The sequence below is a fragment of the Palaemon carinicauda genome, chromosome 5 (genome assembly GCF_036898095.1).
Source record: "Palaemon carinicauda isolate YSFRI2023 chromosome 5, ASM3689809v2, whole genome shotgun sequence".
Taxonomy (NCBI): Eukaryota; Metazoa; Arthropoda; class Malacostraca; order Decapoda; family Palaemonidae; genus Palaemon; species Palaemon carinicauda.
The window spans coordinates 95406263-95433253 of NC_090729.1; the positions used below are offsets into that span (position 1 = coordinate 95406263).

Sequence of the window (26991 nt, forward strand, 5' to 3'; positions counted from 1 at the left end):
TTTAATTATTTGTTCTCGCAATTCAAAAGAAATGGACAGACTAAGTAAGAATTAAAATTCTCTTCTTTCTATCATATTGCCAGATAGCACCTAATAACAATCAATTCCTTACTTGTCATGATATTTCGAAAGACATAATTCTCTACGGAGCTGAAAAACAAAGTTCTAATTCTGACTTCAAAATCTTAAATTTTTTGTCAGTACAAAAAAACTAATACACGATGCATTCTTCAGACAGTAGTTTTGACGTCATTATGTTTTTTCAGGGAATTCTCACACTCAGCATTCACTTCATTCATTCTCGTTTAAACTCAAAGCGACCGGTCTTTTAATTTTGCAGTACATTCATGCCCTCTGTTAAATCATTTGACATTACTTTCTTAAAGTTATTTGTTAACAATGCTCGGGGTCATCAATCAGAACGAAACACTAGTGAACAAATCACTTATGAAACACCGTAACTAAAACAAACTAAATGCAAGGTCTTTAAATTGCGCATGTGAATAATTACTAATTACTTAACAAACTGTTGGCAACTGAAATTACTTACTATTACTTTAACAGACTTATCTTCATTAATCAGGATAATACCAGACAGACAAAAACTTAGAAATATTGGCTTATCATTTTCCTTTGAAACATTTCATAACGAATCATCGACAATACGGTGTGTCACATAAGAACAAGCTCTGTTAAGAGATTCTCAAATAGAGTCCCCTCCTGAAACATCTCGTGTTTTCTTAGAATTTTTAATATCTTCTTAGTCTATGGGTTTTGTCTCTGGTCTGCATCAGAAAGCATTGTTAACCTGTAATCAACAGTATCTTTGTAAGGTTATTGACAGGTTAAAATCACCTCTTTTGCATTTGGGGAATCACCGTCTTAGCCTATCTACAGTACTTAAAGAATTAGTATTGTGAGGTCACTAATGAGAGACAACTGCAAACTGACATGTTTATTACTTGTGCGACCCAAAGTACATTAAGGCGTGCGGACGTAATAGTAGTGCCTTGGTCAGGCAGCAAGCTCCCTACACACAAAGATTAGATCTGAGTGGTGATTTGTGTTTCTTTCACATTTGCACAAAGGGATTACAAAGCAACAAATATGAAATGAAAAAATGATACTTACATCGGCGGAAAGGCTGTAAAATTCTACATACGAAGATGAATACAATAATGCTGTATGTTCATAACACGGATTTGGCTATGCAAAATCCGAAAAGGTAATGCCTTTACAATACTCTTCTCCAGACAAGGGTTATTTACAATAATTGTTGTTGATACTTTTTGAGCTCTGTCAATCTTGGTATCTTCGAGGAGGGATCCGGGTTTTAGAGACCTGTTGTTGGGGGGTGTCATTGGTCAGTGATTCGTCTGCCGTTTTGTATGACAGGATGCCACCCCGGGCAGGGCCACCGAGGAGTTGGACTGTTGGTTGCTAACACCTGAACCGAGTGGGTAGCCTCGGGCCACCTAGTTGAACAATCGATGATTGTCAGGAGGTACATGGCATCTCCAGACTGCGAGTGGCCCACGATGTTGATGTGGATGTGTCCGAATCGTCATCTTGGTTGAAGGAAGTCCCTGATGTCCGATTCTGCATGCCGACTGATCTTGCTGAACTGGCGCACCATACACATCCGGGACCATTCACGCGTGTCCTTTTTTATGCTGTGCCAAACGAATTTCTCTATACCACTACAGTATGCAGTACTTTGTTACAAAAAATTAAAGTGGTTTTATTGAATTATAGATTGAGAATGAAATGTTTATGTACATAGGAACCTGGAAGTTAATATATTATCTTTTCCTTCATAGAATTTACAAATAGTCTACTGAATCAAATGCAAGAGATAAAACAGATATATATTATACTCTTTTGCATATTCAGTGGGCCTAAAGGCTTAATTCTTTACACTTAGACATTATATGTTAAGTACTGTATATCAAATAAATCTTTAACATAGTTTCTCCTCACATAAGCTCACGTGATTCTTCAATGCTCCCAACAGGGCAATTAAAACAAAAGCGAATATTATTCTGATAAAAGAGCATATAGGAAAAAATGTAGACAGCTAACCAATTGGGACATTTATAGGCCTTCCAAGTCTCAAGATTCTGTCTCAGGACTCTTGCCGGAAATCGTCATTTGCTGGAGAGCAATCTTAAGATGGTGACGACTCTCGAGTGACCAACAGGGTGTTTTCAATCTGTCGATAACCTCTCAAAGAAACTGATGCTTGAAGGTTACAATGCTTTTTGATTTTGATGCAGTCTAGAAACAGAACCTGTAGATTCAGAAGAAAACAATACAAATCTTGAGATATTAAGAGGGGATTCATGAGGGGGCTCTGTTTGACAATGCTCAAACAAAGCTGTCACATCAATGTCAGGTAAACCCAACACCGCCACTTCAACCTCGAGCTTTAACCTGTGTTTCGGGCTTCCATCAGAATGTTGGAAAGGATTAGAACTCCAAGTGAACTCAGCAGTGGTTTACAATTCTCTATCTGTGTTGTCTTTCTGATTTGAAAATAGATGGTCTCCACTCCATAACTCGAGGTTTAACAAGAGGCAGGTCGTGAACTGGAACATTGGATCTAGTCCAAGGGGGACTAAATTCGCGCGAAACAAACTTTCAGGCAACAGTCGGTCATCAAAGTCAGGTAGCAGAAATCCTGAAGTCATAATCAGGATAATTATACACTGCAGAGTGAGAAACAGGTATTTCTGCATTAGCAGGTTTTGAAAAATCTTGGCTGAAACTCTTGGAACCGATGGTAAGTTGTTCAAACTTTGGATTGCTGGAGACTTCCCAGAATTCCCAACTAACATCTTTATCGTGGAAAGAGAAGGCTGGAATTTCCGACACAGACAAGTGCACTACCAATTCTGGAGACAAAATAGAAGTGTTACTCATTTCCATGGAACTGTCCTCCCACAGCTGGAGGATAATGAGATAATGGGTTTCAACAAAGGGGTCTTATCAATTTTTTTCTGGTAGATATAACCAAACATCCAGTGCTCTCCTTCTCTCATATTTCCTGGCTGACTTGAAGATGGGCTTTGGCTGAGTAAAATCTTTTGAAGAAGTTTAATTTTTGTCGTCGGGACTTGATCTCAGGACAAAAGATATGATACTACAACAGCAGCCACAACAAACGAGTTACCATCAATACTAGAGTCAGAATTATCCAAGATAGCAGACTGAGCTTGCCTAATAATAAGTCCTAAACTATCCTGAGTCTAATTTATGGGATCAGGACCCCTCGGATACCAAAGGAAGTGTCTCCTGGGGTAGGTTGGAGGCATAAGCCAGGCTTTTATCTGAGTATAGTGGGCCTTCACCCGCTCACCATTAGTCAATCTCAACATCTTATAGGTGACTTTGTTTTTGTATAACTTATTAACACGGAATATTCCTCAAAACTAGGGATAAGCTTGTTTGGCAGGTGTCCCAACCAATGCACCTTCTTAAGAACCAGAGAACCCTCCCTTAACAGATTGTAATGAAGATGTCCAGCCAAGATTTCTGCTGAATTCAACAGGACACTGTCAGCATCGTGAACCCCCTTCAGTATATACTAAGCTGGAGTACAACCAATTTCAGTGCTGTCGGAATGGTTGTTGCTGACAACTGCTCGGGATAAGTGTTGGTCCTATTTAGGAGATTCCCCAGAAATTACTCTCAGTAACTTGCCAATACTATGGTTTACCCATTCCACTGCACTATTACTAGAGGGTTTATATAGAGTTGTTTTTATATGTACAACATTGCATTGCTCCAACAACTCAATAAATACATGGTAATAGGTTGGCCAGGGCACCAGCCACTTGTTGAGATACTACCACTAGAGAGTTATGGGGTCCTTTGACTGGCCAGACAGTACTACATTGAATCCTTCTCAATGGTTAAGGTTCACTTTTCATTTGTCTACACATACAGCGAATTGTCTGGCCTATTCTTTACAAATTCTCCTCTGACCTCATACACCCGACAACACTGACATTAGTAAACAATTCTTCTTCACCTAAGGGGTTAACTACTGCACTGTAATTGTTCAGTGGCTATTTTCCTTTTGGTAAGGGGAGAAGAGACTCTTTAGCTATGGTAAGCAGCTCTTCTAGGAGGAGGACACTCCAAAATCAAACCATTGTTCTCTAATCTTGGGTAGTGCCATAGCCTCTGTACCATGGTCTTCCACTGTCTAGGGTTAGAGTTCTGTTGCTTGAGGGTACACACAGGCACTCTATTCTATCCAATTTTACTTCCTTTCGTTTTGTTAAAGTTTTTATAGTTTATATAGAAAATATTTATTTTAATATTGTTACTGTTCTTGAAATATTTTATTTTTCCCTGTTTCCTTTCCTCACTAGGCTATTTTACCTGTTGGGGCCCCTGGGCTTATAGCATCTTGATTTTCCAACTAGGGTTATAGCTTAGCAAGTAATAATAATAATAAAAAGGAACTTTGGGCCAATATCAGTTAATATCTAGACATGGACACTGGGAATAACTGGAAAACTCAATCTTGAAGACCCTCTTAATGAAAGAATGCCTTTATGAAATCATTGAGCTTCAGCACGGCATATCATTCCTGTGCTTGAACTTGGTGACGGGCAAGAAGGCTCTCAAACTTGGGGAAATTGCTCCCCCAATTTGAATCTAAATTTTTCTCTCTCTCATCTTTTACTTCCTCTTGATATTACTTCGACCTTCTAATTTTACAAATTTTCTTTCGTGTTGCTGTCCTAACTCTATGGGAAAAATTTCCCTAATTATATATGTGTATTATGTACATATATATATATATATATATATATATATATATATATATATATATATATATATATATATATATATATATATATATATATTGACCTGGATGTTTCTACATCCATTATAGCTACTGGCGTGGATGTTCCTACATCCGTTATTGCTGCCTGCTTCGATGAATGGGTGGAGGTGTCACGGTTGGGAGGTATTTACATTCAAAGCTATATGTGAGAGTATTGGATGATCTACGCCATCCCAAAGATGGTTGGGCCTTTTTGGTGGAACTATTCTCAAGTGCTGGGTCTTCGGAATCCAGGGGGATCCAATGCCTGGGGTAGGACTCTCAGATATTTGCTGGAAGCCCATCATTATGGATATGGGGAGGATGATTCCATAGTTTTTTGGTCTCGGTCCTAACAGGCAGGTTCAGCTTACACCTGTGCCTCTATATCTATTTTGGTGCTATCCTTCGGGTAGGGTATGGAGTGGACCATCTGGGAAGTAAACTCTCATTGTGACGATAGAGTGCAAATTTCCTTTGCAACATGTGATACTTTAATATTCTCGAGCAGGTGAATCAATCAATTTCAAATCAAACATTACCCTTTTATTTTTTCTTATGGATTCTGCTGAAAATGACCCCCCTCCCCTGGATATGCTGACTCGTCCCGGTACTGCTGACGACCTCTGGCAATTCATTTAAAGAAAATTCCGTTGACGACTTAGGAACTAAAAAGGACAATTTTTGGAATATTTGAAAAATGGTAATATGGGGAACACAAGAAAATTGAAAATACAACATGTTACCCAAATTCCATTAGAAGCCACTTATGATGTGCCACGTAAGATATTTGAATGCTACGGATTAATAAAAGATATTAGAATGAAACTTCAAGATGATAAATGGGATTCTTGGTTATCATTCAATTATCATGAGGAAGCATTCAATGGAAGCCGTAAGATTATGGATATTAAAGTAGGTTATATGAATATTAAGGGTGCTTTGTGTTATGGGGTACCTAAAGATCTGTATGTCTACATAACAGCAGACTGAATTGATAAAGACGCAGAAATAGTTATGCCATCCGAAAGAAAGCCAAAACCACCAATGTGGCTTGTTGCTCAATCTACAGGAGGTACAAAAAAATATTTTAAGATCTGCAAATTTCTTCAGAGGAAGGTAGGAACGATCGCACCAGGAGATATATCTTGGTTTGGTAAGAAAAGTTACTTGATAAATGCCAAGTCATACACACAGTCTGTTTTATTGTCCAATTTAAAGAAAGACAATGATGATATAAAATTGGACATCAAACCCCATCTAAACTTTAGCTATGGAAGGGGAGTGGTTTTCAATAGAGGTCTATATGAATTTACAGAAGAGGAGATATTGGCTACGTGTCCATTATCAATGTGGAAAGTGCATAAAGTACCTGGAACATTGGTGATTATCACTAATGTACCTTTCCACATTGACATAGAAAATGAAAGGATTAAAGTTCAACCTTTTAAGTAGAAGCCACTGCAATCTTTTAATTACTTTGAATCTGGGCATCCTTCTAAAGTTTATAAGAATGATATAATTTGTAATGCTTGCTCCAATCTTTACCATGGAGAGTGTAAACTTAAGGCAAGGTGGTTGAACTGCAACTCTAATCATAAATCTAATAATAGGAGCTGCCACTTATATAAGTTAGAAGAAGCTGCCTTCAATAAATCAATTATTGAACATGTAAGAGTAGGGTATGCCAAGAGATTATCAAATAATTCGACTATCTATGAAAAGACGCTAAAAACAGTAGAGAAGGTTTCTTGATAGTCATATAACCTACCTATTACTGTAGGTAGTTCTCTAAAAAGAAATTCTCCATCTACTGATAAAGTGCTGCATAATAAGGCAAGACTATCTTGTCCTAAAAATTTACCTTTGTATACAATAAGACATTGCCCACCACTATCTAACCTTTATCCCCCCATTACAAAGGATAGTACTAATCTCTCCCAGGCCATGTCCTTGGCTGATTTCTTGGAGATTCCACTTGAAACCAAGTTACCAGGTGCACCTGTTGTGGGGAATGTACAAAAACCTGGTAACTCACCACCTATTATTAAGAAAAGAGAGAGACCTCCATCTCTCTCACCCCCTTCCATTAGAAATATTAGAGTTATTACATCAAATAGATATGAATTTTTTTCTGTTGATGTATCTGATCAACCAGTAGAAAATTTAAATAAATAAAAAATTGAAGTTGAGGTCCACCATCCCCGTCAACAATTAGATCAAAAGGACAAAAAGAAAATCACAAACACAAAACCCAATTTATCAAGACCCTCTCTAATAAAGCCACCGGGAAACAATGTTTGATCAAAAATTTCTAATGGGAAGACTTCATCCAAAAGTTCTTCCAAAAAATAAACCTTAGTTTTTTCCTCCATTTTGCAATGGAATTATCAGGGTTTAAGGGCCAAATATGAAGAACTTAATCTCTTAATTCACGAGCATTCCCCCATAAATGTCTACAGGAGAGCAAGCTTGATGTTAATACTCCTTGTCCTCTCGAATATATCTGTTATTGGACACCATGTGATTACCAGGTAGGGGGCCATGGCTAGTCTCATATATGTTCGTCGAGATGTTCCCCAAATATCTTTTTCTATTTGTACACCTCTGCAGGCAGTGGTTGTACAGACTGATATAGGGAGAAAATATGCAATTTTCTCTTTGTACTTGGCTCCAAATGATAACACTGTATGATAATTTAATGGAGGTAATTCAACAGCTCCCTCAACCTTTTCTTTTAGCAAACACCTGGGGTAATATTATATCAATTATGGAAAATGAGGATGTTGGACTCCTTAATACAGGAGAGCTCACACACTTATATGTTCTGACAGGTACCTTGTCATGCATTGACCTTTCAATTGCAAACTCTAACTGCCTTCTTGATTTCGATTGGAGGACATTAGATGATTGGCACATTAGTGATAATGCACCAATCATTATAAACACCAACAATGGTCCACCTTTGAAAAGATCGCCACGATGGACTCTTGGCAAAGCGTACTGGGTTAAATTTCTTGAGCCAAGGGAAATCGAGGGGAGTGCAGAATAGTTTGAAAGTATTGATGATGCCATAGACTTAATAAATTGAACTCTCTATATAGCAGGAATCAATTCGATTCCTAAAACCACTGGATTATTCAAACGATGACCAGTCCACTGGTGGTCTTCAGAATTAGCTGTCTTGCACAGAGCCACCAGAAAATCTTTTGACTAGATTGTGTAGCCATACAGAGGAAAATTTGATAACATAAAATAAGTGTAGAGCACAGTTCTGTCGTGCCATGAAAGAAGCTAGGCGCTTATATTGGGTATCATTTGTTTCCTCAGTCAACAGTAGAACACCACCTTCTTCTGTATGGAGGAAAATAAAAAAAAAAAAAAATGCCGGCAAATTTACCCCAAACTCACCACCAGTGTTGAAGGTGAACGGTCAATATGTGACCAAACCAAATGAGGTTAGCAATGCCCTGGCTGATTATTTCTTAAATGTATCATGCAAGTGGTAAGGAGCATTGAAGAAAATAAAATTATAAATTTTGCAACAGGAGAGGAAGAGTTGTATAATTTTTCTTTTACTGAAAGAAAATTTGATTCCACACATGCTACTTGTAATGACATAGCCCCTGGACCCAATGGAATTCCATATGCAATGATTAAACATGTACCTATTAATAAAAAGTTATTTATTTTAAGCATACTAAGAGAATATGGCATGATCATAGTTATTCAAGTGTTTGTGAACTAGCCATTATTTTAGCCTTTTTAAAACCCGGTAAGGACAAGTTTTTAACAGCAAACTATCGACCAATTGCATTGACATCTTGTTTATGTAAAATCATGTAGAAGAGGGTCAATGCAAGACTGATTGTGGTCCCTTTAAAAGAGGGGTATTTTATCTCTCAGTCAGTGTGGATTTAGAAAAAGGCACTCAACAACTGATGTTTTGATACGACTTGAGTCCTCTATTTGTGAAGCCTTTGCTTCCAAACAGCACCTTGTAACAGTCTTTTTTTTTACCTGGAAAAGGCATATGATACTACATGGAGATATGGTATACTTAAAACATTCATGAATGGGGATTAAGAGGGGAGCTGCTACTGTTTATTCAATCATTTCTTTCACAGAGAGTTTTTAAAGTGAGAGTGGAAGAAACTCTATCACAGAAATTTTGTCAGTAAGAGGAAGTTCCTCAGGATAGTGTGCCGAGTGTAATCCTATATACACTAGCAATTAATGAGATATCCTCCATCATGCCCCCCGTGATATTCTCTTAACATTATGTGTGGATGATGTGTCCATATCATTTGCTGGAGCAATGGTTGAGAGAAAACTACAACTCGCAGTTGACAAAATTATTCAATGGGCTGATTTGAATGAGTTTAAGTTTTCGACAAGCAAAACTGTTGTTATCCATTTCTGTCGTATTTGCGGAGTACATCCAGACCCTGATATGTATATCAAAGGTCAATGGATCTCATATGCAAGTGAAGTTTTTAGGCTTGATATTTGATTGCAGGTTGACATGGGTTTCTCACTTAAAATCATTAAAAGAAAAAATTTCTTGATGCTATGAAGCTTTTAAAAATTCTGTTCCATACATCATGGGGGCCAGACCACAAAACTATTTCAAATTTATACAAGGCCTTAACTTTTTCCAAAATTAGTTATGGGTGTGAAATATACTCCTCAGCCCCCTTAAGTCGACTAAAGATTTTAGATTCTATACACCATACTGTTATAAGATCGGCAGCTAGAGCATTTAGAACTTCCCCTATTCCAAGCCTCCTCTTTGACGCTGGAGAATTACCGTTAGACCTTTACTGAAAGTCTCATGTTATTCGGTATTCGGTCAGGTTGTAAAGGCTTCCTAATTCTTTAGCCTGTCAGACTGCAAGCCTTGTGAAGCACTCAACATAATTCTAGATGCAGCCAAAATCCCCTCAACCTTAGGGTTTTCGGGTGAAACAATTGATAGAAAGTCTTGATACAGTTAGAACTAAGGTGCTTCCATGTAAGGTATCATCAACACCTCCATGGAAATTACCAGTGGTATCTTTTTGTAAATATTTTGTTGGAGTTAAAAAGAATATGACTGACTTAGAAGCCAGGTCTCTTTATGGAACATGTTGCCTAACATAAGGAATCGACTTTTATATATATTGATGGCTCCAAATCCAATGCTGGCGTTGGATTTGGAGTATATAGTAGTGCTTTTAATTGTAGAGGTGCACTTCCTCTAGCATCCTCTATATTTACTGCCGAACTATATGGAATAATAACTGCTATTGAGAAAATGGTGTTACAAAACGAGGGCAATTTTACCATTTTTAATGATGCAAGAAGTGTTCCACTAGCTTTAGAAGTTTTTAGAGTGGCTTTTAATTAATGGTATGAAAGGTATAACAGTTAGATTTTGCTGGGTTCCAGCACACGTAGGTGTGTCTGGAAATGAGAAGGCGGATTCACTGGCAAAGAGTGCTGCACCTGAGTTGCTACACAGAAGGTATCCCATTCCATGTAATGATTTTTTTTTTACCTACAATTAAGAATTTTATTTATAATAATTAGCAATAGCATTGGGATAGTTTACTTGAAAATAAAGTTAGTGAAATAAGTAATGTTATATCCCCTTGGAGGTATAATGGGATGCCCCGAAAGTGGGAGACGACTATTTGTTGTCTCCGCATTGGTCACACTCAGATGACTTGAGTTTTTGCGGGCTGGCCAACATCAACCATATTGCAACAAGTGTTTGGTACCGATGACAGTGAGTCATTTGTTAATTGAATGCCCCACGTATAGTAGTGAGAGAAATATATATCTGCTTGAGGCTCGAGGTTAGGATGGCAGATTCTTGGACATGATGTGTCCTACCATGCTAGTGGTATTTTTAGCTTTATTTCAGAAGCAGGTCTTCTGAAAGATATTTAACTTTTAAAATGACATCTTGGCTTTTAAGGTTTTAGTTGAATATATATTTTTTATTTACAATAAATGATATCCGGGTCAATGACCTTAGATGTCAGGATGCCAGAAAACATGAAATCAATCAATCGGTTTAGAAGTGTTTAGCAAATTTGCTGCTTCCTTTATCCCTTATGGGGTCAGCTGTCATCCACTTGGAATAATTGTCGTTTACATTCTTCCCTTCTCTCACGGTTATCCCTGTATTAGGGGGTCAGTTGCCTAATGCGCCCTGTCCAATGCATTCTAACAAAGGCATCCTCTTCCATCAAACCTCTTCTCTCCATATCGTCCTTCACTTTATCTCGCTATCTATCTAATTCTCTGCCTCCATCTCGATCTTCTCGCCCTAACAGGTTCCTCCCAAGCACTCCTCACTCCCTGCTCACCATCCATTCTCAACATGTGCACAAACTGTCTCAGTTGTGACACTTGTATTACAGAAGAAAACCAATACTGTTTTTTTGGGAGACTTACAAGATCTGTAGTGACCAACTCCAAAGGAAATGTGGACACTATTTTCAAGGTTGGAGGTACAATTGTAATGTATATAAAATTACATGTTTAAATCCATGACCTAAAAGGTGAATGTAGAAATTAGGAGCGAGCGTGAGAATGCCAATTCAGTCATAAGCAGGATGCGAAACTCAAGACACTGCTATTCAATTGCAATGTAACATTTTTTATGAAGAGTAAACACAAACAAGCCGTGAGAAAGAGTTGTCTCTCAACGGATCTAAGTACCTTCCGGTATTAATGTTGTGTTTACAATATATCATTATATGCTGAGATAACTAATTAGACTTTAACATCAATATAGATATTTTAGTCACTTTCTGGTCAAGCTGTCATACGGAATGGTCATCTGACCAAACCATCTATACTCCTGTGATGGAGATGTTAATAACTGTTTTTAAAGAAATAAACTGTTTTAAAGTTAACTTACTTAGACTTATTCAGAAGAAGTAACCTGCCAAGTCTAAACATTACACCACATTGAAGAGACATTTGATTGGAAAACTAATGTGTGTTTATAACAGTACCACACTAACAATTGGTGGCAGTGCTCAACCTAAATCAACTTTAGTATCATGAGAATCAACAGTAATGAATCTACAATTTTGACGAAGTATCTACGTCCACCGAAGAAATGAAAACATTGAATACCAACAAATAAATGTTATACAAACTGAGGAACTGGATCTTCAATCAACATCTTAAGAAAACGAAGGACTGACATTCAACGTTTATTAAACATTCGAGAATCATATCCAGGAAACACTACGTTCAATGGGAAATCGGACCAAAAACATTCACCCAAACATCAAAACTCTCGCAAACCAGTGAGAGAGAGAGGAAATGACGACATCACCCTTCGCCCATATAAACCCAAGCTAAGTACATTTCTTTATTCATTTCAGTTTTAGACAGTGAAGTGTAGTTATCACGAGTCAATCGTCCATTATTGCTGGGGTGAGCTGTTTGTTAATCTTCATTTTTTTCTTTCATTAAAGGAAACTGTATTCAACTTCGAATTCTCGTCTAGAATTTTTTTCTCTGTGCTAATTCCGTTTTCTTTTAGAAGTTCTCGGGAAATATCTTTATATTTGTATCATTGTATTGGGGGATTATGTTATGATCTTTATTTGAATAGTGTTTATGCGTTTACGCAGTGGACGTCTGTATTCATATAGAGATTTTGATAGGATTGCAAGGAATCGAAGAGATTAAAAACAAGTTAAAGTCTAAACATTACACCACATTGAAGAGACATTTGATTGGAAAACTAATGTGTGTTTATAACAGTACCACACTAACCTTGAAAAGGAAGGATAGCCGATCGTGCATTAACTAACGTAACAATGGGAGCCGGGATGGGGTTACTCGGGCCGGGGGTGGGGTTACTTGGACTGACAGGAGGTGTCATGTTGACTTTGTAATATTGAAGTCTGTAATTTGAAGAGCTGTTAACCAGTATGAGTCTGCCTTGACTAAGCATTGATGTGCCACATCAAACAGGAGGTGGAAATGGGCAAGGAGTAGTGGCAACGTTACATTGTCGATGAGGAATTTTGCTATTCCAAAACGATAGTGTGAGTGTCTCGTACCCATGGGTAGTGATCTCAGATCTGCTGTCAGCTACCAGGTGGACGTCAGCAGGCATAGAATGACAACTTCCTGAAGTTTATTGGCCACTGACAACCTTCCACACATTTATTCGTAACAGAGTGGTAGTAGCAGAACTGCAGCTGATGGACATTAGTAAGCGGTTGTAGAGGTCGTTGGTTGGGGAGTGAGGGAGGGATGCCATACGTGGGTGGTGGAAAGCTTTGTCGCCGCTCCAACATGGCAAGGGGCAGGTGTTAGTGTCTTACTGCATTCATATCTGCTTTGGTCGGTGTTGAATTTCGATCCTCTTCATCAGGAGTGGAGGCATTGATGGGGGTCTTGAAGGTAGTGAAGTTGCTGTCCATAAGGGTGTCAATTTTGGTAATCAGGTCCTTCATGGGCAAGGTATCGACATCGGGGATGGCGTCGTACCAAAAGGGCACAAAGTAGGTTCACTTACCAAGGAAAGCCATCTATGGCATGTTGCAGGTGAATGATACTGTTTATTTGGTCCCTCAAAAGCTGTTGAGAGAGCTGAAAAAGCTTGTCTATACCTGCTGCTGGCGATGGTGATTACTTCCCTTGGAGGTATGTTTAGAGGGCGTCATTTCGTTATTGTAGCATCCCCTTGCTTGCACAGCCAGTCAGATTTTCTGGGAAAGTGTCCTCTGGGATCGCCGCGAGGATATAGTCTGCCGAAACTGAAATTCTGCACGCTGGAACTAGGCGAATGCTTCTCTTCTGGTGAAGGGTGTCAGTTTTAGCGTATGTCGAAGAGTTAGGGTCGGTGGGCAGCGGCATTGTAAAAATGGTTGGCCGCAGTGGTCAGTGAAATGGTGGTGTGGAGCTGATCCTCCGTGATCAACAATGTGGCAAGGAGAACTGTTAGGTGCTAACAGAGATGCAACGTGAATGTAAGTAAAATTTATTTAACAGTTAATGAGCTTATATACAAACAGTCAAGATAGGTAATGTCACAAATATTCAAACAATCTGAAACATGCAATGGCAAGCTTAAACAGGTTTTTCTGTTATCAGTGCAGGAAAAAGCAAGAGATAAAAAAAATCAATAGCACTACTGTGTATAATATATGCGCGGCACACTCAGCATCCAGGTGTATCAGAACATCTTGGTTCTGTTTAACTAGCTGACCTTGGTTCACCTCCTGGTCAGACCAACATCTCAGTATAATGCCAATAGGAATGTGGAACTTGAAATGCTAGTCTGGAATAGATCATCTTAATGACAGAATGAATTTGTGGATGATATCCCTGGATCTTAGCTACGTGACTAAAGGACACGAGAGCATTCCTTTTGAACACTCCTTGGTCAGGTTCAGGTTCAGTCACCCTCATGACAGTGGTCTTGGTAGGCAGTAGTGAGACTGAGATTATCATGGGAGACAACTGAAGAACAGCATTGCTGTCATACACTAACTGTTGTTGGGGTGAATCTAGTATCAGGTAAGCTGTATTTAACAGATTTGCCAGTGACAAAACAAAAGTTAATGTCTCCGGCAATTACTACCGCACAGCTAAATGGGGAGGGGTTTCCACCTGGAGGAACTCTGTACATTTAACTGTTTTCTAAACAGTACCTTGTACTCTATGACAAGCTAGCTCAGTACAGTCTCACTGACAAGGCAAACCTGTATTCCTGTAACAACAGGTGCACAATACAGGGTGTCTTGTAATAATACCAACCCTACTGCCCAGTGCTGAGACACCTGCTTACAACTGGACTAACGAGGTATTTTCAGAGTCATGTACTGGATCAAAAGACAACCCTCTAGTACCTCAGGATCATTATTGGCCAAGTCCTGAGCATCAGCCACACGAGCTATCACTTCTATCTTATGTCCCAGATTCATGTCAGAGGAGAAACATAATAACAAAGCTTTAGCAGAGGGTTAAAGTGTACTCCAGCAAGACACGTAAGATGTACACACTAAGGCTCAGTCATGGATGGGTCAAAATTTCCAGGCAAGTGGAATTTAAATGGACTCAGATTTCCAGGTTCAACAGCTTAGATGCTGCTAATTGCAATAAAAAAATAATTGAACACTACATAGAAAATGCATAGCCTTGATCTGATTCCTTCTAGTTTCGCCCTGTTTAAAGCCTAGTCGACTGACATCCTTCAGAAACTGCTGAAATAAGTCCTCCCGAAGCTTAGCTCCGTCTGTTGAGAGTTGGGTGTGACACCAAACCCTTCATGCCAGCAGTTCACGACTAGCTCCAAGAACTCTTTAAGAGAATCTGGACTATCTCAGACCTCCTTATACAGTGCCATAGAGGAAAGCCTTGAAGGTTTTCACTCCCCATTTCAGAGCATCCAATTATTCCTCAATAGTGTAGTAACGGTTCTCGCAGTCATGGGAGGTTATGGAGTTTAAGGCTATGACCCATGGGTCTAGCATCAGGAAAGTACTCACGGTACAACAACATGATGTCTTCCTTTATCAATGCCTTCAGGTGTTTAAAGGCACAGTCCATCTCCACAGTCCATTCCAGTTTCTGGCCCCTTGAGATTTCTGTCCTCCAATCTTCAAGGCTATCTGTTTGGCTATCTGTAAGCACTAAATGGTGATCCTCCTTTGGAAGGTTAGGAGCCCTAGAAATCCTCGTAGCTCACGCACAGTGGTAGGTTCAGGGAAGTCTTCCACTTTCTGGATGCACTTTGGTAGCTAATCCAGTGTCCAACCTGATTGCTAAGATATTTAACCTTGGACTAAACCCAAGAATACTTCCCTACTTTTATCTTGAACTGGCTTTTCTGAAGAGTAGCCAAAACTTGTTATACCACTTTCAGATGATCCTCGAAAGAGGCCTCGAAGGATCAAGATATCATAAATGTACACAATTACCTTGGCCTTTGGGAACTCCTGTGGGATATAATGCATGCATTTATCTCTAGAACATTGCTGGTGTATTCTTCAGTCCAAACAAGAAATGTCTTATTTGTAAGTGTCCAAAGGCTGTAGAGAAAGCTGTGTTCTCTGTTCTCTGTTAAGGAAAACTGGTAATATCCACAAACTAGGTTAAGGGTTGTAAAATAATTAACTTCTTAGAGTCCAAATACAGATTCTGCTCTGTTTGGCATTGGGAATTGAACAGAGATCGTCACCTTATTCAGATTACGATAGTCCACACACAACTGTTTACTGTTGTCCTTATGGACTGGAACAATGGCAAAGATCAAGGAGAAATGCTTGCTTTAATAACATCCAGTTCATACAACTCCTGGGACTGTTCCTCGATGGTGTTGATGGTTGGTTTTGGGAACTGTTGAACCTTCTCATAAATGGGTATCTCGTCATATAGATGGATGCGTATCAGTGAGCTTGTGCATTCTCCCACGTCATTGTCACCAGTACTGATGACTGGAGGATGACGGTGAGGCGGGATGCAAACAAAACAAACCTCATACCCTTGATTACTCTTACAGACAAATAGTCCTTTTTTTCCCCCAACTGGACTCTTAGACACAAGGATATTTAAACTAACTTTTTCCCTAACACTATTTTTTTTATACTGTAACCTAAACTGTAAAAAACCGCACTTATTACTGTGATCCTTAAACCTAGATAAATCAGGAAAATACAATCACGTTAAAATATAGAAAAAGAAAAAGCCAAATATATATATATATATATATATATATATATATATATATATATATATATGTATATATATATATATATATATATATATATATATATATATATATATATATATATATATATATATATATAGATAGATAGATAGATAGATAGATAGATATAGATATAGATAAATATACATATATGTCCCATGTTAATGGATAATGAGACATCAGAACATGGGTTTTTTCACTTTATTATAAGAATGTTCGTTGGTAAACTTTACACAGCCCGATACTCTCACACGAGTACCTTGTTCTAATGATTGCTCGAGAGGTACTGCCTACCCCTCGGCAAGTAAGGCAATGTTGCACTGTCAATATGCTGAATTATTAGGTTTTGTGGAATTTTCCACTGGGATGGAAATATACTGTCACCAATAGGCTTACCATATGTCATAAATCAGACTTCACAGACGTGACCTATAACAGAGTTCAGTGATCGCGCTCCACAATTTGTGACAGTTATAGTACTCTTGAAAAGGTCATTAATCTCACTGTATAAAACATATTTTGCATACAAGGATTTGAACATTCCTTCCCTCCCCCCCCCCCCCAGCTCTTCACTCCGGGAGGAGGTGCGCACTAGCCTTCTTTAGTCTATGATATATGGAGGACACTCCGACCAGGAATAGGGCATGGCATGTACTAGACAGAAATGCAACATTATATATATACATATATATATGTAACGGATTTTGAGCGAAGCGAAAAATCTATTTTTGGGTGAGATAGCCATGGCGTCCTGATGGAAGGTTCCTTTTTGGTAGCTTCCTTGGGTATATAAACTACTAGATATTCCCAGAGAATTTAACCACAGGTTATCACAGAATTCTAACTTCTGGAGCGAGTATCCTAAAGGTTTCCCTTTAAGACATCGTATATCAACAGGGGACGCATGTATTAACGCACCACATAGCTATCTGCACCCCACATAGAGTTAACACTTCGATGTGTAGGAGCGGAGAATAGCTGGGGAGCCGTTCCACAGCTAATCTCGTCCGTGGCTACTTTTGGTACTCGAAACGTAAACAAACGGGCGCCATTGCTAAATGACGTCACGTCCGTCCTCATCCTGAAGCCAGTTGCTTGCCGATCACCATGATACAGCAGGACAGGGTGGGACCTGAAAGGCTGGACGAAGTAGCAGGGAGGGTCCATCAGGACGCCATGGCTATCTCACCCAAAAATAGATTTTTCGCTTCGCTCAAAATCCGTTTTTTGGGCTCAAGCCATGGCGTCCTGATGGAAGAATACCAGAGAATCAATGTATCGTGGTAGATATTCCCCTTTTAGTTTAAGTGCCGAGGGCTTTGAATAGAGTAAGCATGGTAATCTTGATAGAGGTACTGTGGGGCTGAAACTCCCTGCCCCCCTTGGCAGAGAAGTCCCAACGGACCATGCTGAGGATCAAAGTGGTTCTTGAAGGGCTACCCACCTTGCGGGGAGAACGTGAAGAACTCGGAGACAAGACAGAATGGTTGCTATTCGTATAGGAACATTCTCAAAAAACAGACAAGTGGTGGTTAGGCACTGTATATTGTAAGGAGAACAGTCTGGTCTCGAAGTTATAGCGCAAGTAAGTATTCAGTTAGGAATATTACATAGCATGGGTGAGTATATAATATGGATTGAACCAATTATCTTCATCTGTTTTATAGAGGAAAAAGGGGAAGGATAATGAAACTATGACAACCATGTATTTCATAGTATAAGTAGGAGCGGATTGAGACGCACAAGTAAATAAAATAGAAATTTTATTTCACAATTGCAGAATATGGTAATAAATGCAATAAGGGATGTATAGGTATTTACAATAAAATTATAATGTACATAGTAATGAAAGACCTTGCTCTTGAATCTCAAAGAAAATTTCAAATTATTAGAAAGCACGGGTTCCAGAGGAACATTAGTCTTTTAAAAGAAAAACACATCATGCACTAGGCATACGGCAGTCATGTGACGACTATGACATTTCACCTGAGAGAGAAGAACAGTCTATAAAAAACACTAAGTGTCTTTGAATTCACTACGTATCACGCGAGGGTCAACATAGGCACCCGAGGAGTTAGAGTCCCAAGTAACTCACTGTTCTATGCAGAGTTAGGTGCAGGTTTCATAACACTACCTGCGGCTACCACGAAATGTTTGACTTCATGCACTTGTTTCGCGTAATGCTTGAAGAAAACACGCGTGGATTTCCAGCCTGTGAAACTCTTGAGGCTTTCGAAATCCATACTCTGAAAGAAATTCAGAGACGATGCGACTTTTCTAGGATCATGACCTGCGGGTGTACTGTCAGGATCCGCTCTGCGAATGAAGTAGGTGATCTTCGCTCTTAGTTGTTTCAGTGACAGGTCACTGCCCGATGTTTCTCCTTTGAAGAGTTGGCCTCCACCAAAGTCAGAAGTTCTACGAAGATAGACCTTGAGGCTCTCTACTGGACATAGAGAGACATCTTCTTTCAGGGGGCAGATTCTCCAAGGGCCCCATCTTTTGGTGGGTAGTTCGTTTTTAGCGAGAAACGTCGGATCCGGGAAGAGGGTAAGGTCTCCTGAGTCTGTAAACAGAATGTGACCCTCGTCCCTTGATGATGCCACTATTTCGCTGACTCGGGCTCCTGAAGCAAGAGCAAAAAGAAATATAACCTTTTGAGTCAGATCCTTGAGAGGGCACGAATCGTTGTCCAAACTGGAGGCAAAATGGAGCACCTTGTCCAGAGACCAGGAGATAGGTTTTGGTGGGGGTGCTGGGCGTAGACGAGCGCATGCCTTCGGCAGTTTATTGAAGATGTCGCTGGACAGAACAATCTGGAAGGCGTACATTAGTGGTCTAGTCAAGGCCGATTTGCAAGTAGAAATCGTGTTGGCTGCTAAGCCCTGTCCATGAAGGTGAATGAAGAAGGACATGCAAAAATCGATGGTGATTTCCGTAGGATTTTTTTGCCTTGACGAATGAGACCCATTTTCTCCAGGATGATTCGTATTGCCGTCGTGTGGATTCGGTCTTGTATTCCTCGAGGAAGTCTAGACTTTTCTTCGAGATCCCAAACCTTTTCTTCACGGCTAGGGAGAGAAAATCATGAGATGAAGGTCCCTGACTTTCGATGATGAAGCGAAGACAGTCGACTTCTGTACTTGCTGGGCGAGAACTGGGCCCGGGAGAGGGATCAGCGTGGGTTGTAGCTCCAGGACTAGGGGGTACCAGTTGCTCCGGGGCCACTTGGGAGCCACTAGGGCCACTGTTCCTTTGAAGGTTCTCAGTTTGGAGAGGACTTTTAGCAGAAGGTTGGTGGGAGGGAACAGGTAGATCCTGGACCATCTGTTCCAATCCAGTGACATGGCGTCCACTGCTTCTGACTTGGGGTCCTCGTACGGGGCCACATATCGAGGAAGTTGATTGTTGTCGCTCGTTGCGAAGAGATCGGTCTGGAGTTCTGGGACTTGGTGAGAGATGAAGGAGAAGGATCTTGCGTCTAGAGACCATTCCGACTCTATCGGGCTTGTTCGAGATAGAGCGTCCGCCGTCACGTTGCGGAATCCTTGTAGGTGAACTGCAGACAGGTGCCATTTCTTCTTCTCTGCCAGACGGAAGATTGTTAGAAGCACCTGATTTATCTGGGGCGATCTTGAGCCTTGGCGATTGAGACATCGGACTACCACCGAGTTGTCCAGGGTCAGACGAATATTGATCGAGGGAGGCGGGGAGAGTTTCTTCAGAGTTAGAAGGACCGCCATGGCCTCCAAGATGTTGATGTGAAACGTCTTGAATAGGGGAGACCATGTTTCTTGAGCCTGTTTTTGGTGGGAGTGACCTCCCCAACCCTCCAGCGAAGCGTCCGTGTGGATGTTGAGTGATGGAGGTGGGTGTTGAAGAGGGATGGACCTTTTCAGGGCCTTTGCTTCCGACCACGACTTTAGGAGCAGCCGAAGTCTGTTTGGGAGCCGTCTCTTGAGGTCTCTTCGAGCGATGGATGCGGAACGTCTCCAGACTCCCGCGGCATCGTTTAGCTGTGCACATAGCACTGGGTTTGTCACTGAGGCGAACTGTAGAGAGCCTAGAACTCGTTCCTGCTGACGTCTTGAGATCCGTTTGGATTTCAGCAGTCTCTTGACAGACCCTGCTATTTCCTTCCTTTTCTTATGGGGGATGGAAAGGCGGTGTGACTGAAGGTTCCACTGGATTCCTAACCATTGGAACTTCTGAGCTGGAGAGAGGCGAGATTTCTTCGCATTTATCTTGAATCCCAGGTGTTCTAGGAACTGGGTAACTTTGTTGCAGGATCTTAAACAATCCTCGGGCGATGGAGCCCAGACCAGCCAGTCGTCGAGGTAGGCCATCACCTGGACGCCTCGGAGGCGAAGCTGTTGAACGATGGCGTCTGCCAGCTTTGTGAAGATCCGAGGGGCCACGTTGAGGCCGAAGGGCATGGCCCTGAAAGCGTAGCTTTTCCTTTGGAGTCGAAATCCTAGGTAGGAGGAAGCGTGGTGGTTCATTGGAACATGCCAGTAGGCATCCGCCAGGTCTATGGAGACCGTGTAGGAACCTTGAGGCAGAAGGGTCCTTATCTGTTGAAGAGTCAGCATCTTGAACTTGTTGTTCGCTATGAACTTGTTGAGGGGGGATAAGTCTAGAATGACTCTGAGTTTGTCGGAGTCCTTCTTGGGGACGCAAAACAGTCTCCCTTGGAACCTGGTTGACTTTACCCTCCTTATCACCTTCTTGTTCAAGAGATCTAGGACATACTCTTCCAGAAGGGGGGTTGATTGTTGGAAGAATTGCTGGAAGGTTGGGGGTGGTTGAGTCCAACTCCAGCCTAGACCCTTCTTGACGATGCTGTGTGCCCAGGGATCGAAGGTCCAACGATCCTGGAATTGGCGGAGTCTTCCTCCCACCGGAAGCACTTCATTGCTTCTGGTGTCCCGAGGGTTTACTGCCTCGGCCGCTAGCTCCCCTTCCTCCTCTGCCTCTGGAGGGACGGCGAGATGCGTCTCTGCCTGCACCTCTGTTTGAGCCTCTACCTTTGGGACGAAAGGTAGTCGACTGTTGCTCGAAAGCAGGGGTGAAAACCGGCGACTGTGACAAGACCGGTTGGGTGACCAGTTGAAAGGTCTGCTGTGGCTGATCTGCCACTTGGGGAGTAGCGGATCCCGGAAACTGTCGTCTCTGTTGACGTTGCTGGGGTTTCGGCTAGGAGGATTTCCTCTTAGGCTGAGGGCCGTCGTCCTGAGAGGATTTCCTTTTCTTCGACATGCCCCACTTGTGGAGAAGGTTCCTGTTCTCCGTGGCGGCCTTGTCGGTGATCTCTTTCACAAGGGAAGAGGGAAAGAGGTGCTTACCCCAGATGTTGGAGGAAATCAGCCTCCGGGGTTCGTGTCTCACTGTGGCACTGGAGAACACGAATTCACGACAGGCTCTACGAGCCTTCATGAAGCTGTACAGGTCTTTTACTATGGTGGCCAAATGTGTTTTGGCGAGCACCATGTAGTAGTCGGGGACTCTAGTGTCACCGGCCATGACGTCGAGCTGTACCTGGAGGGACATGGATGCGGCGAACCTTTCCTTCGTGTCATGTTCCCGACGAAGGAGATGGTCATTAAGTTTCGGGAGGTCTTCGTTAAACTGACGGCCAGCTACGTCAGGTTCTAGTTTCCCTACCACAAATGTATGCTGGACATCTTTCCAGTGTCGAACATCGGGGGGAGTAATCAGGGAGAAGGGTCTGCACTCCTCCAGTGCAGGGCAAGGTTTTCCTTCTTCCACTGCCTTGTGTACCGCAGCGAAGGCCTTTTCCATGAAAGGGAGGATCGCATCGTCTGGTGCGACGTAGGTAGGGTGCTTCTTGCTAAGCGCCGGAAGTTTTGAGCAGGTAAAACTCCTACTTTTAACAGTATTGGCCAGCATAGCCTGGGCCTTCGGGAGATCGAACACAATCATTTCCTTCAGTTCGGTCTCTTCTTTAGAGGCAGGTTCGGATCGAAGTCGGACGTAACAGTCCGGATAAGCCTCAAAATTCGGGAAGAATTCCACTTCTTCCAGGACAACCGAGCCGATCTTCTCACTGATGAAGATCCTGCCCGTTGTAATTGGCATGTGCTCGGCATACCTCCAGGGGTTGGCGTCCGAGCATGCCGGGAGGTCCTTAACCGAAATCCTTTTCGGCTGTTTTGAACTTCCCATGGTCCTGATGTATTCGTGTGTCTCACGGAGTTTCTTGTCCATGAGAGCTTCGAGCATTCGGAACATCTCCTGGGCGCTGGATGGGATGGGGTCCGGGGTAGCAGAGGTAGACGGGAGTGATACGTCCGTCAGTGTAGGAGTCGGTGTGGGGGTGGAAGGTGGAGCGACCTCCTGCTCCGACTCGGTGTATTCCACTTGGTCTTCCTCATAGTCCAGTTCTTCGGCCATGAAGTTCCTCTCCGTGTTCTCCGACACTTCCGACATACGTTCCGCGTTTTCGGTATCCAGACGGCACTCGTGCATGGACTGGGCCATGACTACATCAGGTTCCACCGTTATTTGGACGGTGGGGATCTGATCCTTGGGGACCACAGAGTCTGGGGATGCCTTCGGGAAAAGCAAGGCCCTCAAGTCTTCGGTGGCAAGGTATGGTCCGGTGGCGTTCTTTTGGAAGCCACGTACCCACTTGCGTAGCTCCTCTCGAGAAGCGTCCCTAACCTCCGCTGAGGGAGGATTATTGAACGCCTCGACCAGGCGGTCCTTGCAGACTGTACAGTTCTGCGGGTCCCAAAACTTCAGATCGCCTTTCTTGTTGGCGCAAAGGGCGTGGGTCCTACAGGCCGTGTGCCCGTAGAAGTGCGGGCGCTTCACTCCACAGAAGCCGTGGTCGCATTTCACGTACTCCTCCTGTAAGAGAAAGAGAACATGAGTATGGGGAAGTCATATTAATGACTTATATTCTAAAGTTAAATATTAAAAGGTTAATTTTTAACTTAATCTTAAGTGATATAAACATTGTGATGTTTGAGAGTGGAGCGGGAAATGAAGTAGATAGACACATACTCCGTGTAACCCGCCCGGCTGGTTACCGTAACCTTATCCATAGGCAATTTGTTTGTGACCGAGGACACAAGGCAGAATTCTTCATAGATTGCCAGGGAGGCAAGGGGAATTCTAGTAGGAATTGCCAAGGATATAAATCTGGGACTGAGACCACTCAGACCATTGAATTGGGGATGTAGAAGACCCCATAGGGTAACGGTTTCCGGCAACCAGCCGTGCTAAGATACACACAGCATGCTGGAAAATTGTGATAGGCAAGAAGACAGCACGGCTACTAATAGAACGGTAAGACAATACCTATCTATTTATGTAGTCAAACCATCTGGTTTCAAGGTAGGGCTATCAGCATGTGTTGATAGCTAGGAGAAGGGGTGCAAGTCACTTTGGCGCCTCCGGAATGCGCCGGCAGACCGGGGGCACGCCGGAGGCCGCTCCAGCAGAGTTTCTGGCATTAGGGAAGACAAATAGAGAAGTCAGGAGTAATGCCAGGATGGCGGCCGCCGGTACAACGGCGGCACTCCGGCGGGAGGCGGCGGCTCCGGCAGCCGAAGGTTGCCGGCTTGGTGACAGGGACAAGGATGAGCTATAGCAGAACCGGACAGCCGGCAATGGATGCCGGCACTCCGGGGGCCGGTCCGATGGACGGACGACCGAAGCTAGGAGGTATGAGGGTAGGCCATCGGCTGTACGCCGACGGGAGGTGGCAGCCCTCTGGCACACGGAGGACTGTCAGCCACGGGGGGCAAGGAAAGTGTCACCAAGGGGGGAGGTCGGTATCACCGACAGTAGAGGCGGCAAGGGACCGGCACCAGGACAGTGAAAGAGACAGAAGGAGGGATGTAGGGGTACGGACACGAACCCCAAGGCATCCCACCTGAATGGGTGTACCCATGATAGAGGCTAGCCCTATCACCCAGTGGCAGGGGGCCGCAGGCGGCCGGGAGCCAGTGTAGCCCAAGGGAGGGCTAGGGAACCCCCAAGAGGGGGGAGAACCCCTGCTGACAAAACGCATCCAGTGGCTAACCCCATAGGACACTATGAAGGGTATATGTACCAGAGCGGACTGCACACAGGGACTCAAGGTAGCCCTATCACTCCACCCTAAGGAGGAGTTGTAGGACAGGGGACAGAAGGGTATAGGCTAACCTAAGTATAGGCTAGGCCATACAAGAGATAGGTGGGGATGGGAGAAGAAGAGGGGTCTTCCATAGGGGAGGTTCTGTACCAAAGCGGCCACCAAGGAAGGGAGGACGCTCCCTAGCCTAAGGTAGGCAGCCTGGCTGAGAACGGTGCATGGGTACCGTTTCAGCAAGGCACAGAACTAACTCCCCCCAAGCCTAACCTAGAGCAGGGATGTTACACCCTGAACCAGGAAGGTTGGAAGACGTATCGCAATTGCAGGGAAGGTCAGGTAACCTAGCCTCAGCAATAGAGGAAGGGCAGGCCGTTCCTCATTCTCGGACGCAACCCTAAGGGGGGATCATTCCCTTAGGGAGGACAGAGAAGCGATAAGTACTCTGGTATGAGCTTGATCCCCTTACGTGGTAGGGGGAGCAAGGCTACGCAGAGGGAATGCCCTAAGGCAGGGGGTGAAGGGAGCATATAGGGGGCCTACATTTAGGTTAGGTTAGAAAGGCACACTATCAAACCTATCCCCTATATGGTCCCTGAAGGCAAAAACACTTGCATCACAGTAAACAGTATCATAAAATAATGCCACTATCTTCCTAACTAAACCTAGGATCACTGTAATATATCATGCATGAACACTGATGATAGGCACTCTGGCCTAGGGGCTAGGCTAGCGAACTGGTATGGGGTCAGGCGATGACCGATAAAAGAGCGTCAAAACACGATATATAAAGTTCCTAGCTATGAAGACTAAATAACTAATAGTATCGATTAGTTAATGAGGCCGGTGAAGCTTTTGAGGCTAGCTAAATAAGGCATGCAAAACAACAGCGACGCCATAAAATGGCGGGTCCGGTAGCAGCACAGCTCTGCCCAAAAACATAAAATATCTCGAAAAGTAAAAGTTACTTTACGGTCAGAGCTTATTTAAACAATACTGGAACCTTGTACTCAACTTTCCAGAAGAAGGCGAGGCCGAGGGTAGAGAGATGGCTAAGATGCAAGTCGATAAAGTAAGCACAGGGAAAATCCGTCTTAGTAAGGCAAGCTACTATGCGAAGGAAGAGGACGGACGTGACGTCATTTAGCAATGGCGCCCGTTTGTTTACGTTTCGAGTACCAAAAGTAGCCACGGACGAGATTAGCTGTGGAACGGCTCCCCAGCTATTCTCCGCTCCTACACATCGAAGTGTTAACTCTATGTGGGGTGCAGATAGCTATGTGGCGCGTTAATACATGCGTCGCCTGTTGATATACAATGTCTTAAAGGGAAACCTTTAGGATACTCGCTCCAGAAGTTAGAATTCTGTGATAACCTGTGGTTAAATTCTCTGGGAATATCTTGTAGTTTATATACCCAAGGAAGCTACCATAAAGGAACCTTCCATCAGGACGCCATGGCTTGAGCCCAAAAATATATATACTGTATATATATATATATATATATATATATATATATATATATATATATATATATATATATATATATATATTTTCTGTATTTTGGGTATTTTATATATTGTGCACATTTTTCCATGCAATATTTCATATTTTTTGTGGAAGATGTCCGTTCTTGTATGATTTCTATATATATATATATATATATATATATATATATATATATATATATATATATATATATATATATATATATATATATAGTTATTTGATGGTGGTTAATATGCATAACATAAGAATGTTCTTAGTAGGAAAACTCACTTTGTCAAAAACTGATATTGAAACCTTTGGAGCATCTAAAGTGTAGTTCAATTACAAGAAACTTATTTAAAAAAATGGTATATGATGAGCTATATTTTCTCTCTTTAGAGTTTGAAAATGCACATTAAGATAAGCAACTAATTAATTTTTTTCATTTTGATTTGTATAATTATAATGAAAGAGATTTAATTTGCAGGATGATCCAGAGAGAAAGCATATGTTTTTTGCACAGAATGAGCAGTGTGTACATACTTGGGTTTCCAAGATTGTAAAAGCAAGGTGAGATAAGTTGTTGCTGTTGTTGTTAATATTATATTTTATTTAAAAATAAAAAGTATTAGATTAGGAAAAAAGGAATCTTTAAATCTTACGGTAAATACAGGCCTAATCCTTCATTCAGTTACTCTGAAGACAGTGCCTCTGGTGGTAATATAGTAGTAGTAGTAGTTAAGCCGTAACCTATGTTGCCTTTACTTATTAAAAGAAATAGAACTGTTCTGTGAAGTGGCGTGTTTGTTGTAGAGAATATATTTTACTTTTA

The 26991-nt window shown here is 42.0% G+C and overlaps 1 protein-coding gene across 8 annotated transcripts in view; it reads left to right on the forward strand.

The window, feature by feature from the left end:
- The window catches only part of LOC137641374 (sesquipedalian-1-like), an 893367-nt gene that overhangs the window by 488438 nt on the left and 377938 nt on the right, over positions 1–26991 (forward strand). For all 8 annotated transcript variants that reach the window (XM_068373872.1, XM_068373871.1, XM_068373873.1 and 5 more), the window contains one exon: positions 26647–26729. In XM_068373872.1, coding sequence (XP_068229973.1) covers positions 26647–26729 — 83 coding nt within the window. The remainder of the gene's footprint in view (positions 1–26646; positions 26730–26991) is intronic.